Raw genomic sequence first — 20,973 nt, forward strand, 5'->3', positions numbered from 1 at the left:
ATTTTATTATTGGAAATGTGGAGCTCGGAACACATTTGGCAGCAAAAATGGCAAAACTGACTTCTATGCATACCAGTTAATCAAACGCACCCATCAAAAGTGAACGGTCTTTGAGATTTATCAAAGGGTCAAGCTTTGGGCCAAATTGGAAGAACTTGCTAACTTGAAAGAGCTTGTCATGTAACTGCAAAACACCAGTGCCTACTACACAGAACACTGACCGCTCCACTTACCAAACTGTTACATTGCTCTACTCCGTATATAAAAAAAAAAAAGGTTAATAATATTTAACTGTTTCCAAAATATTATGGAAAAATTACATTATATTCGAAAAGCATAACATATTCTCAAATCTACTTAACCCATTCAGGGTCATGGGAAGCCTGTGCCAAACTTGGCAGCTTTGGGAATAAGGCAGGATCCAACCTTGGGTGAGGCACCAGCCTAGATATCTGCAGGGAGGACTGGGAAGCAAACCCAGGTCTCCTTACTGCGAGGCAGCAGCGCTACCACTGCGCCACTGTGCCGCCTCACAACGACATATTATTCTAAATTATTATTCTTTTTTTAATGAAGTTATGTCTTAACATCGAAATTAGAAATGAAGACCACTATGTGGATTATAACCTAGGATTAGTCCCCATTGATTTTAAAAATGATCCGTTTATTCAGAGAGAATGTGAAGTCGCACATGCCAGCTCTCCTGGTCGCACATTTTGGGTTTCTACTGGTTATGTCTATTCATTCATATTATTATTTTTTTTTTTTTACTTTTGTGCAGATGTACATTTTTGCTTTATGGGCATGTTTTGAACTTATAAATGGTAATGAATAGTATGGTGGCTCTGCCCAGTACTCCCTCTGTCGGCTCTGTCACCCGAGTCAAACTGCCATGTGTGCTTATCTTTAAACAAAGTCTATGCTGCACTTTCAAAACATATACAGTATGTGTAGTACATGGACAAGACAAAATCTGAAAGTCTGCTGTTTGTTTACACGGTCTAAGCAACAATCAAGACAAGATCCTGGACAATTTTAGTGATGTTATAAATACCTGCCAGACCAATGGTTTAGGTCTCAAAAACAGGACAAAAAAGGGCATCTGGTCACCCTATATCAATTCATCAGTTATTTTCTGAAAAGGATATTAATAGATGAACTCTGATTGTATTGTAAAAAAAAAAAAAAAAACAGTTATAAACAGATGTACTTGCTTCTGTGTGATGTTTTTTCCCACCTTGCAGATTCTTTTGTTTTAAGAATCCACTTAGGCTGTGCACACAATTCAAGTACCTATTAAAGGGGAAACCAGAAATGTGTTGCGGAGTGAAATGGAACCTTGTGCATAAATGGAAGAAAGCAGGTTGGAAACAGGATGGAATTTTGTCAGGAGTAGGATGAAACTATGGCAGGAGTGGAACGGAAAAGTCAGTACAGTGGAACCTCGGGTCACGAACGTCTCAGGCCACGTACAAATTGGGTTACAACCAAAATGTTCACCAAACTTTTGCATCTGTTCACAACCACACACTTGGGTGACGAACAAGCCAGTTTCCCTTCCAGTTCGTATGATTTCCGCACGTGTTCAGTCTCTCTCTGTGCATTGCCTGTGCAGCGAGTAAGCAAGACAGAGAGAGAGTGCAAGATGGCAGTAAGGCCGAGAGGGCAGTTAAAGAATGCACCAGGCTTGTTTTTAAAGAGACTGCTTCGAGCATTGTTTTAATCTTGTTGTATTTAATAAAGACTTTTTTATATTGGATTTTAACCTCCACTTCACTTCTGTTTTTATTGGATCATTTATTTATTGAAGGATTCTGAAAGCACTGCACTTTATTTAATTTGGACTTTGTTTTTGATTGTGGTTTTGTTGATTTTAATAACTTTTTGCTCCGCTGTAGTACCTAACTGTCATGCTCATCAGTAACATTACCAATGGTGACGGGTTTAAGGGCTCCTGGAAGCGAGATGGGAGCATACAGCAAACCCGCATCTTCACAGACTTTACCTCAAAACTGTAATCTCCTCTCCACCCAGTTCCTCCTCCCTTCCTTCATGCCAGAACTCGACTTATGCAAGGTTAGCTTTCTTGTTTGTTTATGGTTAGTTTTTGTATAAATTATGGATTTTTCAAATGTTCCTGTGCTTAAAACTCATTAAAAAAGTGTTTACAGAGAGCAGTTCGTAAGGCTATAGTGTGAACTCTTGCAATGTTAGATTTCTCTGTTCCAGATTTTCTCAGTGTAATTCAATGTTTATTCATTTAGTTTACTATTACACTGTGCATTCTATGGTATAATGAACTATTTTTGTGCTTAAAAATCTTTAAAAAAATATATATATTTACATACAGCTTGTATGGTCTGGAACGGATTCATTGTATTTACATACAATCCTATGGGGGAAATTACTTTGGGTCACGACCCGAGGTTCCACTGTACTGTGTATACCTCAACATCAGTCAATTTCAAGACCCAATAACACTCACAAAAGGCAGATTTTCAATTTGCAAATAACAAAAAAAAAGAAAAGCGCATATTTGAGAAACATCTACACAGACATGAGTCTAATGTTGAGACCCTGCATATACAGTACAACACCCTGGGTGCAGGATTTGAACCCAGTGCTAACAACCTGAACACTGTGCCATCCTATAGGGAAAGCAGGGACACAGAAATTTAATCTGCATAAGCCCTTCCAAAAGTTTCCAGACTTTTTAAAGAATGTTTTTTTGGAGACACATTACACCCCACAGTATAAACTTCAAAATGCCTTCAGAAAGCTCTTTTTCAGGTAAACATGAAGCCTGTTGTGTGCCACTTCTTTCACCTTTTAAAACGGATGACCTCTTACCACAGCCATTTGGGAGTGTGGTCCAAACAGATTAAAACTGGAAGGTCCCGAGGCTGAATTGTACAGTGCATTCAGAAAGTATTCAAACTCCTTTGCTTCTTCACATTTTGTTATGTTGCAGACTTATGCTAAAATGCTGAAAATAGTTGTCCACTGATGGCTTCATATCAGCCTGACAAAGCCAGAGAGAATCTTCAGAGAAGAATGGTGGAAAATCCCAAAATCCAAATGTAAAGCTTGTTGCTCAAACCCAAGAAGTCTCCTGGCCATAACTGCTGCCAAAGCTAAGTATTGTCATAGTCGTAAAATCCTGGTTTCGTTTTGTCACTCGCGGCTATTAAGTGTTGCTTAACCTCCTTAGTGTTATGTTTACCCTCAGAGCAAACAACATTAAATGTTATTATGTTTAACAGAAACGTGTAAATACTTAACCATCAACATAAATAGAGCAGGAAGGGTATGCCTAGTGTCCACTGCTGTACTGATGCAGGTTTAGTACTCATCTTCTGTATGTTATATTTTGAACAAGACACCAACATACAGCCCAATGTTGTAATTAGGAGAGTACAATTGTGCTTCTTTGCACACTTTTCTCATAATATTTCTTCTGTTGTTGGAGTAATTGAGGGCAGAATGTCAGTGCCTGATCCACACGATTAATGACACACTTCGCGTTATTGTAGGCTGCCACAGCACAAGTCTTAGTGACTTCCACATTTTCCTTGAAACAAACATTGACAGGTGCTGCAATATGAACAGTGCTGATGGGCTAACGATTTTCTTGTCCGTCCAATTGATCGCAATCATTTTCCCTTTTTTTTTTTTGCCATGAAGCTACTTGCACCAAGATGAACCTTCACGGGACTGAATTCAGCCGGCATATCATGGCAGTTCAGTTGTACAGTACCGTATGCATTGGTTTCATTATTTGTGTCAACATCTGATGACCAAGTCACACTGTCATCACTATCACCTTTATTCAGCTAATGGTTCCGCTTCAATTTGTTCTGAATCTGGCTTTACAAGTTTTCTTTTATACGCCATCGTATTTTTTTGTTGAACGCTCCAGCCCACTCATAAATATTAATGAGTTAACACTGAGTGACAGTATTCATAGATAAATTCATGATTTTATTTGCAGTGTGATGTTTTTTAATCTGTAAGATGGCAGCAGAATACCATTTGGGCTTAATGCTCAATATCTCAATTCTGTGTATATCAATACACAGAATTCTGAGTCTGACAAATGCTCAGGGTTAATGACAGGAAGGTTAATGAGAGAAAAAAAAAATCTGTGCATAAGTTTGCAACATAGCAAAGTGTGACAAAAGTGAAGAATATGAATACTTTCTAAAGGCACTCATTGTTTTGAAGGATGATCATGTTTTGCAGCCACAACACCCTCTGAAGATCTTCCTTCTCTGTTTAGCCCAAGTTGCCTGCCTCTTTATTCTTTAACATTTCACAGTGCACTGAGTTATCTGTATACTGAGCACATCGATGGTTGTGAATTTCAGCTGTTTAACCTTCTTCTGCCTGGAGAAGTTACAGAATACTTTACATTTCTTACATTGCTACCTATTGATGGACAATCGGCCATGTTTACAACTCTATGGCAGCATGCACACTGACAGCAAGGTCAACGGGTACAACATACTGAAACACTAGATTAAGTACTACAAAATGACAACATCTCTGAACTATGTCACAAATAATGTCTTGGAAACATTCAAACAAAATCTTGCCTAGTATGTTTTCATGTAAAGGGGTTTCCTCGTTGATTCAGTATCCTGGATTCAAATCTCATGCCTGACTTTGCATGTTCTCCTTGTGCCTGTGTGAATTTTCCTCCCACATCCACAAAAGACATCTGTTAAGCTAACTGGCAATTCAAAACTGGTGACTGTAAGCTTGAAATGGTACCCCATCGATGGCTGATTCCTGCATTGTTCCTTATGATATTGAAATAGAGTCCAGCTCCCTGCTTAAATATCTTGGAGAATACAGTATATGTATGTATGTATGTATAAAAACCAATCACCCTAGTTGCAAATATAGATATTTTACAGATGCATGATGACATCACCAGCCTTGACTTTGTAAAACTGGCAGTTATGTCAGTGACAGCAGAAATGTGCCAACTGTAGCACCTACAATGGATTCAGAGAGTATTCAGATCCTTTCACTTTCTACAGTCATTATGTTGCAGCCTTAAGCTAAAATCATTTAAATTCATTTTTTCCCCACATGAAACAATACTCTATACCTCAGAATAACAAAGCTTTTTGAAAATTTAGTATTTATTAAAAATAAAAATTAATATATATCACATTGACGCAAGTACTCAGAGCCATTACTTAGTATTTAATGGAGCATCACTGGCAGCAATTCCAGCATGGAGTCTTCTTAGTTTTGAAACAACAAATTTCGACCACCTGGCTGAAAGGAGATCATCAATGGGCAGCTATTTTCACAAGTGTATGATTGGGTTCATCCCTTGACTCTGGTAATGTCCTTGAGTCACGCAGCCAGAGTTGTCCGTAAGCCACTTCTGTGCCATCTTTGCTTTGTGCTTAGGGTAATTATTCAGTTGGATGGCGAATCTTTAACCCAGAGTGCCTGGAGCAGGTTTTCATTAAGGATATCTCTGTACTCAACCCAGCTTCATCTCCCAGTCCCTGCTGCTCAAAGACAACCCCACAACACATTGCCATTGGAATGGTATTGCATAGGTGAGGAGCAGTGCCTGATGTCCTTCAGATATGATGGGAATCCATACTGACCCCTACTCTCTCTTCTGTTTCTTTTTCCGGTTTCTTTGTGGTGGCAGCCTGTGCCACCTCCACCTACTCAAAGCATCATGATGCACCAACATTGATGGACTGAAAGCCAGAAGTCTACGTGACCATCATCATCAGGTCCTTCCATGAAAACCCTAAATACAAAGAGGATTTTTTGACTTATGTTAGGTAGATTGCCCAGAGGGGACTGGGCGGTCTCTTGGTCTGGAACCCCTACAGATTTTATTTTTTTCTCCAGCTTTGGAGTTTTTTTTTTGTTTTTCTGTCCACCCTGGCCATCGGACCTTACTTATTCTATGTTAATTAATGTTGACTTATGTTTATTTTTTATTGTGTCTTCTATTTTTCTATTCATTTTGTAAAGCACTTTGAGCTACATTTTTTGTGTGAATATATGCTATATAAATAAATGTTGATTGATTGATTGATTGCTTTTATCAGACCAAAGAATCTTGTTTCTCACAGTCCGAGAGTCCTTTAAGTGCCTTTTTCATGCTCCAAGTGAGTTTCCATGTGTCTTTTACTGAGGAGAGGCCTCCATCTGGCCATTCTATCATAAAGCCCAAATTGGAGGAGTGTTGCAGTAGAGGTTGTCCTTCTGGAAGATTCTTCCATCTTTACACAGGTTCTCTTGAGCTCAGCTTGATTGACAATCAGGTTTTTTGTCACCTCTCATACCAAGGCTCTTCTTTCCCAATTGCCAAGTGGTTGGTAATGGTTGCTCCAGTTTTCACACATTTAAGAATTATGAAATCAGTTGTGTTCTTGGGACCCTTCAAAGCTGTAAGACTTTCTGCAGCCTTCCCCAGATCTGTGTGTCTGGACACATTCCTATCTCTAGGTTATGCAGGTAATGCCAGTGTGGGACCTTCTATGTCCAGGTGTGTGCCTTTCCTAATCGTGTCCAATCACTGGAACTGAGCACAGGTGGTCTCCAAACAAAGAGTAGAAACATCTCAATGATGACCAATAGAATGGGATGCATCTCAGCCAGATTTCAAGTGTTATAGCATAGGGCCTAAACATTCAATGTTATATATATATTTTTTTATTTTGAATAAATTTGCAAACATTTCTAAAAAAAATAAATCACCTTATCATTCTAGTGTTGCTTAATGTGGAAGAAAATATGACTTTAAATGATTTTAGCACAAGGCTGCAACTTAACAATGTGAAAATAGTGGTCTGAATACCTTTTGATACCACTGTATTATTCATTATATGAGTTCCTGGTGGCAGGACACTTGCGCTCTGGTTTTGATTTGTATCATCAACCCAACAAAATACCACTAAAATATTTCCATAATATAGAGACATTGTGAAAAGCAAAAAGACATACAAATGTTTTTATATTTTATATTTCTGAGGCCAGGTTAAATTTAATTCTAATGGCACTTTATGAATTAAATGTTATTAAAAAATAAAATTTGAAGAATCCAGACATTGTCGTATGCTGCCAAGATTGGTGTTTCCACCTTAAGAGTTGAAAAAAAAACTTCAGTTCTAGTTAGCTTCACTTAATATAAAATGACTAACAAAATGGAAAAATAAGGATTTCCCAGCTTTTAGGGTGTGGGGGTATTGGATATTATGAAAAATACGCACCTGTTATTTTCAACAAAAGAAGTATTGAACCAGAAATAGAATGGACAGTCTTCATACCCTTTTGGAAGCCCCTATTTCAAAACAAAACAAAAAAAATACTGATATTGTTTTGATAATTAAGGTTGTGATTTTATGTGTTTTTATTATCTTGTTTCTGTTGCATTTGAAGCTCAAATACAATCCCCTAATCTCCAGAAAGCAAAATCCACTGGAATGTTTTGCTCAAAATCAAAAGTCTTCTAGTATTTTACAGTGCTGTTTTAGTTTTGGTAAATATAATTTATGCAGGAAAATAAATAAACATCTAAAGTTATTAATAAAATAACACAATAGTAGCATTTGCAGATTTGTTTCAATGCCATTTTAAACAAAAGATTAATCATATTATGTCTTCACTTTTATTTCATACACAGCATGTCATGAGTATAATAGTGTAGAATTAATGACTGAAGCAGGCTTTGAGTAAAGTAAAATAAAATAACCATCCTGTTGTTTGATAATTTAAAAATACAGATTCTTAGGTTAATAAAAAATAATCAGCTATATGTGGTGTAACAAGCAGTCTAGTACATTTTGGTTATTGCATATTTTTATGTTTTTCAGATGTTATGGTTAGCTCCATTGAGAACTATAAATGCATTAAAGCCTATTAGGTGTGTCATTCCAGAAATAGCCCAACAGTTGGACCAGATACACGGGGTGACCAGTCCTACACAGGGAGGTCACAGGGGAGGCGAGAGGATTGTCTTTACTGGTCACATTGCTACAGGGAAGTACAGGACCATGAGCTAGAGAGATGGCTGTTCACTATCATCCAATGAAGTACACAAAACTCTGCCTGAGAGGCTAGCTTAAGCACTCTGGAGGGAAGGAATACAAATCTCAGGAGGATCCATCCACAGTCTTTGGTAAGATTCTTTCATTCTAAAAGACAATTCTGCTAAATCGGGCAGTCCTCTCACTTTCCTGGATTGGACTGGCTCCCCTATTTATCTGTGAAGAATACACATAAGCATATGATTGGTTTTAAAACCACATTATACAGTGCTGAGTCTTGGTTTGCACGGAATATCTTTATATATTAAAAATAATCAACATATTTGAACACAAGTGTTATTTTTTGTCTCTGAAGATACTTTGCTTCTCAGTACACTTTAAAAGAAGTGTGCTCAAACTATCATCTTTGCCAGATACTAATGGGATAATTGCAAAGCTTCAAAATGCAAACCAATACCTTTGTCATCTTTTACAAATTTAGATAGAAATATTAAAGGCTATTAAACTCTGTCTTAAAATCAAATTGGTAACAAGCAAAGATATTATTAACAACAAGTTCATATAGTGTGATAAGAGTGATGAGAAAGACTTAAACTCCCCAAACAATTACAACATTATTCTGGAAGGGGAATTTCCTTATTCACATATTGCAGTACATATCAGTGTAATAGAAGCAAATTGAGTAAACATTGTTAGAGCAGAGTCTGTCTCACCATCAAATGATTTGCTGCCACATACAAGTACAGTTGTTGATTGAAAGTAATACAAGGATAGAAGTAAATCAAAGAAAAGAAAATACATACTGCACTGGACTCAAACACAACTTTGACATCTCCAGAAAGCACAGGGCTCTCCTGTAAGGTAATTACGGCCACATTACCTCCAGCATCAAAAAACAGCTGTAAAAACAGAACATTAACATGTTAATAAAAATCACCATTGCAAACTCCAAAAGTGTCAAATTTTCCATTGTTATATATAGGTCACAATTATAACAACACACTCCCTACAACCATTTTGTAGAAAAGCAGACTCAATAACAATAAAATGCGTCATTGTTTTTTCAATGCTCGTTTACCTTCTATAGAAATGTATATTTTTAGTATAGAAGACACTGAGCCAGGTGAATTGCATACATTTGTATTTGGGGGGCTGTATCACCTTGGAATAATTCTTCCAAATAACAAAACAATACGGGGAATAGTTAAACTTTTGGGACCTGAAAGATTCAACATTGTTCTGAAGCCAAACATTTAAACACAGAACAAAAAATTACAGTGACATGATTTTATACGATATTTATTGTATGTGCTAGTAGTATTTCATTAAAACATTTATAAAAGATTTCCCCACTTCCAAAAGAAAGCTTGTATTTTATTTTTTAAATATTGTATTCATCAAACCAACTGCCAGCGCTGCTAGATTGTAAGGTAATAAGAGCTGAAATTCAATAATAAAAAGGATTACTCTGCCTATTATACTACCCAGCATGTACTTATGATATTGTACAATTCCCACTACACAGATAACAGCCGGTTAGCCTTAATCATCAGAACTGCAGGTTTGTCTGTTTAAGCCAGCAATGCTATATTCAGTTTTACTTTATTCTTTCGTCAACTGGCTATATCTAAATTACAGTATTAACAGACTTCCAGTATATTGTCAAGATTTGTTTATGTCAATCACTATGACTGCTATGTTTTACTACGTGTTTACAGCATATACTGTATGTGACTGTGATATGGCTAAATAATTTATTGTTAGCACTTCATTGTTGTATACAGCATGTCCAATTACTCAAACCTTGTGCTCAGGGAAGAGAGCTGTACAAAAAAAACTATAATAATGTGAGTATATAGTGTTGTTTTCTCTCTTTTATATTTTCAGTCCATTGACCTCCTCATGCTCCCAATGAATGCCCGATCTACTGTACATCTATATACTTAATGAACACAAGAGGGTGCTCTTTTAGAAAGAAATCAAGGTGGCTATACAAAAATAAATGGTTTATACCAAATGGATAACTTAATACAAGGGAGTAAATAAAGTACAAAATCAAATAAATACAACAAAGAAATCTGATGCATCTCAGAGGCTAACTATACAGGATTACCCCACATTATGAACAACTGTTTTATGAAAATTTGGGTAGGTAAAGAAAATCTTACAATCCTTTTTTCATCTTACAAACCACAATGAAGCTGACATTTAATGGTTTTAAAGACAACGGATTGTTCGAGCTGCGGGTTAACAACGACCGCCACCAGTACTGTTAGTCAACAGGGTGCTGGTGGAAATTGGGCTACTGTTTGCCAAAGAAGAAAAAGAAGGAGAAGAAGGCGGGGAAGACGTGTCCGGAGGCAGGAGGAGAAGAGGAACATAAAGAGAGTGGAACTGAGAGTAGGAACTTTGAATGTTGGCAGTATGACTGGTAAGGGGAAAGAGTTAGCAGATATGATGGAGAGAAGGAGGGTTGATATATTGTGCGTGCAAGAGACTAAATGGAAGGGGAGAAAGGCCAGGTGGATTGGAGGTGGATTCAAATTGTTCTATCATGGTGTGGATAGGAGGAGAAATGGAGTAGGGGTTATTCTGAAGGAACAGTATGTCAAGAGTGTTTTGGAGGTGAAAAGAGTGTCATGCAGAGTAATGAATATGAAGCTGGAAATTGGAGATGTGATGATGAATGTTGTTAGTGCATATGCACCTCAAGTTGGGTGTGCAATGAATGAGAAAGAAGATTTTTGGAGTGAGTTGGATGAAGCGATGAACAGTGTACCCAAGGAACAGAAAGTGGTGATTGGAGCAGATTTCAATGGGCATGCTGGTGAAGGGAACAGAGAAGATGAGGAGATGATGGGTAGGTATGGTGTCAAGGAGAGGAATGAAGAAGGTAGGATAGTGGATTTTGCCAAAAGGATGGATATGGCTGTGGTGAATACATATTTTAAGAAGAGGGAGGAACATAAGGTTACGTACGAGAGTGAAGGAAGAATCACATAGGTAGATTACATCCTATGCAGAAGAGTCAATCTGAAGGAGATTGAAGACTGCAAAGTGGTGGCAGGGGAAAGTGTAGTTAAGCAATAGTGGCACTGACCAGAAAATAGGAGACAGAGCTGGAGGTAGCAGAGTTAAAGATGCTAAGATTTGCATTGGGTGTCACAAGGATGGATAGGATTAGAAATGAGGGCGTTAGATGGTCAGCTCAAGTTGGACGGTTGGGAGACAAAGTCAGAGAGGCGAGATTGCGTTGGTTTGGACATGTGCAGAGGAGAGATGCTGGGTATATTGGGAGAAGGATGGTAAGGATAGAGCTGCCAGGCAAGAGAAAAAGAAGAAGGCCTAAGCGAAGGTTTATGGATGTGGTGAGAGAGGACATGCAGGTGATGGGTGTCACAGATCAAGATACAGAGGACAGAATGATATGGAAGAAGATGATCCGCTGTGGCGACCCCTAATGGGAGCAGCCAAAAGAAGAAGCAGAAAGACAAAGTCTTTTGAAGCCTTCACTTGGTGGTGGTAGCACGCCATTATCTTTGCATATACACATCACTGTAGCCTGCAGAACAGAGTGGGGCTTCATTTTTGGGACATGGATGGACGTTTGAGGCCGGCCTGGAGGTTTGTGATGCACAAATACAGCAGTAGTCATTCTCATAACTGATGCTGTGTTCACATGCTGTGGTTTAGTGAATTTCAGATGTGTTACTCAGATGTCTTCTTCAATTATTTTAACCACAAAACAATCACAGAAGAGTTGATACGCTTGAGAAAGACCAAAAGGCCATTTTCTTGTAAGTTTTCAACTTGCAGTGATAATGTGTAAATAGTCTTATTGGACAGCATTTAGCAAAGGGGAATGTCATATTGAGTTTTTTCATGGCTAATATTAAACTAATTCTGCTAAATTTTCATGTATTTTAGTAATATTTAAGAAAAAACGGTAGTCGGTTTTTGCAACCAGGCAATGTTCTACCTCATCTTTCATCACTTTTATATTATTTACCTTATTTCCCACATTTTGTTTGTTTTATGAAAATTCAACTTACAAAAGGGTTTTCAAGAATAGATTTACTTCATAAAGTGGGAGAAACTGGTAAAGGTATCACTAACTATGTAGTTAATTGGTTAATCCGTTCACTTGTCCATCTGCAGTGTTCCCAAAAAACACACCCCTTTTCATCTCCAGTCTCATATACTGTATCTCTCCCAACTCTAAACTTACCCCCTTCCCCGCTTTCATTTACCAAACCTAAGGACATTGTATTTAGAACAGTCTATTGCCCTATTAATTCTGTGCTCCCAAGTATTTAGATGTTATAGAATACCCAAGAGGAAGATGGCAGCCAGTTAAGCTCTGGTCTTCAGAATTGTGACTTTTCATATGATTATAATTGACTGGAGGCCCCTCAGGGATTCGTTTTCTCTAGTAACGATGTTACCTGGAGTGTTTGTCTTCCTTTACTCCATCAACAGCTGGTTGTGTCTCAGAAATAATGTTTGCTGACTTTATATTATCTTAAATTGTTTACATTAATCAATAAAATGTGTTCAGTTCCATCAGCGCATCTAACAACCTTTGTGCATATGTTTATGTATATAATGCTGTGTGATGTAGCAATTTACTGTTAAACCGTTTTATCTGTAAATAGATGCAAGAACTCTGAGTCTGTACTCATTGAACTGTAATAAATAAATTAATTGAATTGAGTATCTTTTTCAAATCAAGATATATCTTCTCCAGAATATACTGTACATATATCTATTTAGGAAATCCCAGACCATGTGAATTGTATAATCCCTCTAAAGTATGTTTCATCTGCATAATAATTACTTCCTAGTGGACCACAGTCAGTACAGCTTTATTGGAAGCCATCAAGGAAGAATCAATCTAATTGACTTATAAAGTTTTCAAAACACCTTCTAGTGCTGCTCTATTTGGATTGATCCTTAAAGGGTGGCACAGAGGCAATTGATTAAATCTCCATTTCAGACCTCTGTTTCAGACACCTTATGTGTGCGTTTTTTCTCCCACACCAACTAAATAGCCCTGATGCATAACAATGTGGGTGTATGTCTAGTGATTGGCTGTTATCTCCATTCAGGGCTGGCTCCAGCCTTGCACTAATTCTGCTAGGACAGGCACTGGTTCTTTACAACCTGAAGTGGATTTGCTGTTTAGAAAATGGATGAATGATGAACAAACTGAAAACATAAGAATTTTGTGGCTATACATAACAAAAACATATTGTATTGAATCATACAAAATATCACTACTTCATGTGATATTACAAATCTTTATTTTTACTACTGTATTGTCATTTTCCACTGGGATAGTTCATAAATATTAATGTATAATTATCAAAACATTTCACTAAAGTCATACCTTACAGTTCTCCTGCGTAGCACAAATACATGTGAACATAACTTGTTTTTTCACAATTATCTTTAGTCTGAGATCACTGCCATTGCTTCTTCCAACACCTTTAAAAAATAAATTTTAAACAGCTTAGAGGACTGTAGATAGTGATTTTAAAAACAAAAAATAAAGCTACATGTTGCTGCAAAAAAAATAAAATAAGATGACGCCAACCAGTTTACTATGAACAAAATGATGCAGTCTCCAGATTCAGTAAAATAAAACAAAGCTTTTGAAGGGCACAATGCTAAAATTTTAAAATTATAAGCACAACGCAAATGTGCATATACTCACCAAAAATAGAATATACCCTAAAGCTCTTTATTTTCATATTCTTCTGTGGAGGCAACTGTCTGTTGTACTTTGTTTTCATTATTTCATAATATGCAACATACCTGCTCTGAAAGAAAAATACAAGAATATTTTGAGTTTTTTGTCGGAAAATATTTCTTATTTACCAATACAGAAAATATTCCACGTTACATGCATGTTTAAAAGGAAGAAAAATATTCATCCAGCCATTCACCCCTTTCTTAAACCCAATTTTTTAACCTGCTGAATCCAGTTGAGTGTCATGGCGAGCCAGAGTCTGTCCTGGCATCTCTAGGGACACTCATACTCACTCTCGTTGGATTACTTTACTGTTAACAGTTAACATAACCTATGCATATTTTGATGTGGTAGAAAAAACAGATACCCACAGAAAACTCATGTAAGTAGTGCTCAGGCTAGGAACTGAACTCATTAGAATAGAAATTCAATAGGAATTATTTATAAACAAATTACAAATAATTTACAAACTAACACTGCTACTAATTGACCCTACTTGCAGTTAGTGACATGAAACTCTTTAACTAAACAATTAATGTTCAGGTCTCTAGGAGACTAGGAGGCATTGCAGTGCAGTGCTTAATGTTTCTGCCTCATTGATCCAGTGTTCGATATCATTACAACATTTATAAAAGATTTATAAATGATTAGAATCCCGCACACTATGTCTGTGTGGATTTTCCACTGGATACTCCACTTTTCCTCCCATTTACCCAAAGGCTTGTAAGTTTATAATTTGAATTTGGTAAATGCTACATATTTCTTTTGTAGCACTAACCACTACAAGTGAAGGCTCAGTTTTTGCATTACAGTACCTGTGAGGGAGTTTCAACTCCTTGGAATTTGGAACTCACGCTTGTATCTGTTCTTCTCTCTCCAAAATAGTCCAAGCTTTCCTGTAACAAATAAAAAAACTTCTGGAGAGCAGTCCAAGTGCCTTTTAAACCATAACCTGACAGAAAGACATCCTTTAAATCTTGTATTATTTTTTTTCCTCTGTATTTTTCTTTTGCTTTCACTGGATAGATTTTGAAGTAAATTACATTATTATTAATTGTTTGATTAGAGTAGTATACCATTGTAATGTTCTACTTTTCGGTAAAAAAAAGAAAAGAAAAAAAGAGATCCTTTTATACAGCCTTATTAAAATAGTTCTAGTGAAAAAGAACTCAAAATTCACAAAACCATAGAAAACTATACCCATTAAAGCCTTCATTCACGTAAAGTGGACACAAAGGCCATTAGTTGGATAGCTTTCCTGTTTGTCCAGAAACACAATACTCTCTCTCCTGTACTGATTACATTTTGAAATGTTAAAAATATTGAAATAATAGCAGAAATACAATAATGATTTGTTATTTCAATGTGATGAACCTCTAAGGTTGCACACTAGCAAATTGCTTCTTATTTCCTATCTTATAGACCACTTTCTTCAGAAAATTGCAAAGGATGATAATTTTGGGACACCTAACACCATAGGCCTGTATAGTCTGAGAAAAGGTTTCAGGACCTATGTGATGCCAAGTGAGATACGGCAGAATCAGGAAACTTTCCGCTGCTCCCATACTGTATTGGGGTCACCAAAGTGACTCATCTGTCTCCATCTCTCCCTGTCTTTTACATCATTTTCTGTTACATCGACTGCCTTAATGTCCTCCCTCACCACATCCATAAACCTGCTCTTTGACATTCGTCCTTTCCTTTTGCCTGGTGGTTCCATCCTCAACACTCTTTTTCTGAGGTACCACTCATCTCTCCTCTGCATGTGCCCAAACCATCTCAATCTAGCCTCTCTCACTTGGCCACCAAACTGTCATACGTGTGTTGTCCCTCTAATATACTCATTCCTACTGCTGTCTACCCTCATTACTCCAAGCAAAAATCATAGCATCTTCAACACTTCCTCTTCTAGCTCTGCCTCCTGTCTTTTCGTCAGTGTCAGAGTCTCCAAACCACATAACATAGTTGGTCTCATTTCCATTTTATAGACCTTCCCTTTCACTCTTGCGGGTACTCTTCTATCACAAATCACTCCTAACACCCAGCCAACCCTGCATGCACACCTTCACCACGCTGCCACACTTTCCTTTGCTTTGGACTGTTGAACCCAAGTATTTAAATTCGTCTGCCTCTGCTCTTTGCAGTCTCACTCTTCTTCCAACTTCCATTTCATTTACATCTCATTCCATCTCATTTTACATTTTGCTAGAGTGTCCTTTTTCTGTGGATGGATTCTTCTTTGCTAGCTTGCCTTCTCTAGTAACATTTTGTGCTTTGTTTGGTTAAGATGAACTACTGTAACCAAGAGTAACAGTTCACATAAGGAATAAATAAAAAGAAAGGACATAAACAATAGTTTAAACATTCTTATTGTTCTTACATTCTAAACTTTCTTACCTTCTTATTGTCTTTAAATACTTTTTTCATAAAGCTACAAAGAAATATAATAAAGCTAAAACGAAATATAATTATCAGACTCCCCAAAAGTTGTGCTTGATGGAATTAACAATTTGGTTTCAGATTATTGGGAAAAAGCTTGTAGTTTTCATATCTCACCTTTGCACTTTCAAACTGGTCATTGTCAATAAGCCAAATGCAGACCATTGTTCCTGTTCTTCCTGCAAATAAAAACGTTCAGTATTACTTTAATGTGGATAATGAATGAAACTGTGTTCTGTTTTATTTTTGGAAAGAACTATGAGGAAAAATCCACAATGTATGTACAGTAATTTGTTCAGATTCCTTCTGGAAGTACAGTATTTCCAATCAATGCTTTTACTTTTTTCTTTCTTAAGTGAATATAATATCACAGTTAACAGTTCACTCCAGTTGAGCAAAGCTGGCATATTAGTGAAATAGTGGAGGTTGAATAAGGTCGCTGGGCAAGCATTAATTGTTAAAATAATTTTCCTCACTCTCTTGTATATTTAGTCTAAATTCCATTCTCCAAACAAAGCGTATGTATGAATAATAAGGCTTCCAGTATCTCTGAAACTGATAAAGATTGCTCAGCAATTGGATATACAGAGAATATTATAGGAGAGCCAATGGGAATATCTGGGTTACATCCATCACATCATAATGTATGTTTAAGCCTGTGATGTTTTATCTGGGCACAATTTTTTGAACTGCAGCTAAATGTTAACTGGCAGGAGTTGATTACAAAAATACATATCACTAAACCTAAACATAAAAATGACCACAATGTCGAAAGGTGAACCACTGTCAAGTCAAAACTCAAAAAATGTGCTGTCACTAGAACTAGATACATTAGTCTTAGTGGAGTCGAGGGAAGAATTGCTATGAGTCGAAAACCAAATGACCTTCACTACTATGAGTACACGTGCTGAAATTAATCAAGGCAGAACCAAAGGGTAAATCTCACAATCGTACAATAACCTGAAGGTGTGCTGTTACAAAAATCTAGACTAGAAACCACTCACAGGCTACATGCCACAAAAATCCAGACACAAGACTGTTACAGAAGCCGAAATTACAACACAAATAAAGAGTAACATATTTAAACAATATGAAAATTTGAAATTTATCAACATTAGAATACAATGAAAGTAAGGCTCATACCAAGGATTTGTTTGGTAAAACACCAGTTTCACTGCTCCATAAACCATGCATAGAGGAGCAGGAAAAAATCTGAAATGTATGATGCTTTTAAATACTTATTAAGCATAAAAGGAGAAGGCTATAATGCTATCCAAAAGATTTCTATAAAAAGCTGTTAAATTAGCTCTGTCAATACTAGCTATATTAACAGAAGAAAACATACTACTAAAAACACTGTAGCAAGTGTCAATTACTATTTTTCAAAAAAGAATAACAACTGTATGCTTTGCTCTATGCACCTGCCATTACTAATTATTGCCATTTAACTAGCAATGTGGTGATTTATCACTCCCTCAAAATATGGTGTCAATGCAGCAGACATTTCAAACCTAGATTTTGGTGTCAGTTTTTCCAATGTATGACAATACCTTATTCTGGCCATGCCTAATATATGACGTATTTAATTGATGGAAGTCACATGGCATTCAAAGATCTCTATATTTACAATATGTTTAATTTGAACAATTATTCCAAAAAAACAATCTTCCAGTAACACATTTTTATGACATTCAAGTTACAATCTTTGTTAAAGGAAACCTGTCCAACTTGCCTCAATATCTATGTTGATGCTATACTATACAGAAATAATGTAGATATAGGGCAGATATATCCTGTAGTTATATTCTGTAGATATAAAATAAAGGAATGTTTTATTAGCATCTCAGATAATGAATGAAATTCAGCCATTGACATACTCCATCAATTTGTGTATGTATGGTGTAATTCACCTAAAGGTTGTAGATCACTTAAGATTATCCAAAATATTTCCAGGGAATTAGAATATCTTGTACTGATATCATAGTGGAAAAATGTCAGACAGCCTTCACAATCTCCCCAGTTCTCTAACAACATTATTCAGAGTAACACAAATTCAACCACACTCATCAAAATTCCAAGAACATATTTTACATTACATTGTTCATTACTCAGTGGGTGATTTGTTCAGCAGAGAAAATCATTGGCTGTTGTCTCCCAGCATTAAAAGATCTGTTCATCTCCAAAGCAAAAAAGACAGCAGGAAAAATAGCAGCTGACTCCACCCACCCCAGCAGCCATCTGTACATTAAATTGCCATCGCAGAGGAGGTACCAGTCTATCGCGATCCGAACTACTTGGCATCTACGCCGCTTCTTTCCTCAAAGTATTCAAACCCTAAATAAATTTGCATATACCTACTCCTAACTGTTTTTACAACATATAACTGGTAACTGTGCTGTTTGTCTATTCGTACTATATGATATTTGATATCTATATTATTTTGTATAGTTTTTCTATTTATTTGAAGGTACTATTTAAGTTTGTAAATGTTTTTGTTCAAGAAACTTGTATTTGTATAGTTGTTTGCACAGTGTCAGATTAATGGTGGGTAGAAATTCTGTTGTCTCAAGTTGCTATTTTCTTGTATTCCATGTTTTTGCACCTAACCAAGTCAATGCTGTTATGTTTCACATGCTAGCAATAAAGTGATTCTGATTCTTTTTTTGCACATAATCCTAATCCATGCTCCATAACATACATAAAGGTAAAAAGAAATATTAATGTACTCCTACATGATACAGTCTAAAACTTTGACATGAACCTTTTAGTAATATTCTACATTAAAGGCCACTGTTAACCCTTTTGATTTGTATGAAGGATTACTATACAGTATATTAGGCTCTCAGATCATATAATTCTCCTAACTGGGTTGTGTGTGGGTTGAGTTAGGAAACAAATGTATGGGATGTACAGAAATATTTTGACTGAATGTGCCCTAGATTTGTTTGTGTCTAAAGTATGGTAATGTAATTTCCAAAAAATATATAAAATATGAAAACATTAGCATGTACTAAACCAAAGAATGCAGTAAAATTTGCGTTTTGGAAGATTTTATGACTGTGAATAACATACATTTGAGAAGGCATATTTAAAAAGACAAAGTACAAATGTGTTGTACAAAACTTATAAAGTGTGACTATAGAACTTTTACATGTAAATATTTGTTAAAAATAGAAACAAATTAAAAAAGGTGAATTCACTATAGTACATAAAAATGAATTAAGTCTTACCTTTTCCCCCTTTGCAATGGATGGCTATGATATTTTGAGGATCTGCAGCCATCCATTCTCTAATGTTTGCTGTGAATTTCAGCATATCTCTGCAAATAGAAATTCATTTCAACACATACACAGCTGCATTTATGTTAATCATTAACATCACAAATGTGCAGTTTAATCATCACTAGTAGATAAACAAAAAAGCAAAGCCTGTGAAACACATTCTTATCATACATCATCCTACATGAACAAAGTACTACAAACTTGTACAATGTTAAAAGTGAGATTTTTAGAGACATCCTGCCAGAGCTAAAACAAAGTAACAGCCTAGACAGGTCAGTGGGGCATAGTAGATAAGATTTATGGCTGAAGTCCCAGCTTCTTTTATTTCTTTGTGTATTATACTGTATATCTTCATTTGTTTGGGAATATTATCCAGCATAGAAAAGTACTCCGTAAAGAAATTTTATCTTGCACTGATTTTTAAACTAACATACATTTTAAAATGTACAACCAAATTATAGTACTAAGGTGTTGTACCTTGTTAGCCATTATGAATGTAGTGAGAAGGCAAGTCAAGATGTACCTGAAGAAGGGGCCTGGGTTGCCTCAAAAGCTTGGATATTGTAATCTTTTTGGTTAGCCAATAAAAGGTGTCCTTTTGCTTGACTTCTCACTACTAACCAAATTATAGAAAATGTAGCTGTAATATACAGTATGGACAGTACACTTAGACTGCCAATAACTGATGAATTACATAAGCAGTAGGAGAGATTATGAAGGCCAGTCATTAGGAAATCAAAGAGGGTTCAAGCACTCCATGTGCAGTGCTAAACTGCAAAATTCAGGGACATATTGCTCAAAGAGACAAACCTGAGGACACTTTAAAAAATATACCTGGTACTAAACTTGTGGAGTTGATACATGTCCATGTTTGATATTAAGTCAGTGTTCAGACTAAGCATACATGGATAGCCTTTCTTTTTTCCAAGAAAACCACCACAGAATGTATGAAGAAATGCAAGAATTTGTCTCTGACAAATAAACACATCATCTAAAGCCCAAAGTAATAGGAAAGAGAAAAGACTTCTGCAGCGCATAAACATCATGTTACTTAATCACTTGTTCAGACTACAGCTGCTTGCCACAGTTCTCCAGACCTTAAAAATACTCTTAAGAAATCTGGGACACATCCCACAAAGAAAGTGAGTAATTCTAGGAGAACTTGTCAATGATGGCCACATGACTTAAGCTTGCAAAGTCGATGTGGGATGGGTGCACTTTCAGCATCTTCTACAAGGAAATAATTGCAGATGCCAAATCTGTACTAATGTCCAAAAACTGAATAAGTATGTAGTGTTTTGAGAGGCTGAAAACCGAACTGAGCAGTCACTTGATCTAATTCTACTTACATACCCACCCACACTCACATTCACCCATGGAAAACACAGAATTTTAAATTAACCCCACATATACATATTTGAGGATGTTGGAGAAACACCCACACAGACATGTGTAGAATGTACAACCT

General features: G+C 36.4%; 1 protein-coding gene across 3 annotated transcripts in view; it reads right to left on the reverse strand.

The window, feature by feature from the left end:
• Positions 1–20,973, reverse strand: part of tpte (transmembrane phosphatase with tensin homology) — a 92,698-nt gene that overhangs the window by 1,667 nt on the left and 70,058 nt on the right. For all 3 annotated transcript variants that reach the window (XM_039745841.1, XM_039745842.1, XM_039745843.1), the window contains 7 exons: positions 19,455–19,543; positions 16,342–16,403; positions 14,601–14,681; positions 13,750–13,855; positions 13,423–13,520; positions 8,837–8,932; positions 7,257–7,327 (listed from right to left, as the gene is read on the reverse strand). In XM_039745841.1, coding sequence (XP_039601775.1) covers positions 7,257–7,327; positions 8,837–8,932; positions 13,423–13,520; positions 13,750–13,855; positions 14,601–14,681; positions 16,342–16,403; positions 19,455–19,543 — 603 coding nt within the window. The remainder of the gene's footprint in view (positions 1–7,256; positions 7,328–8,836; positions 8,933–13,422; positions 13,521–13,749; positions 13,856–14,600; positions 14,682–16,341; positions 16,404–19,454; positions 19,544–20,973) is intronic.

The sequence above is a fragment of the Polypterus senegalus genome, chromosome 2 (assembly GCF_016835505.1).
Source record: "Polypterus senegalus isolate Bchr_013 chromosome 2, ASM1683550v1, whole genome shotgun sequence".
NCBI classification, from domain to species: Eukaryota; Metazoa; Chordata; class Cladistia; order Polypteriformes; family Polypteridae; genus Polypterus; species Polypterus senegalus.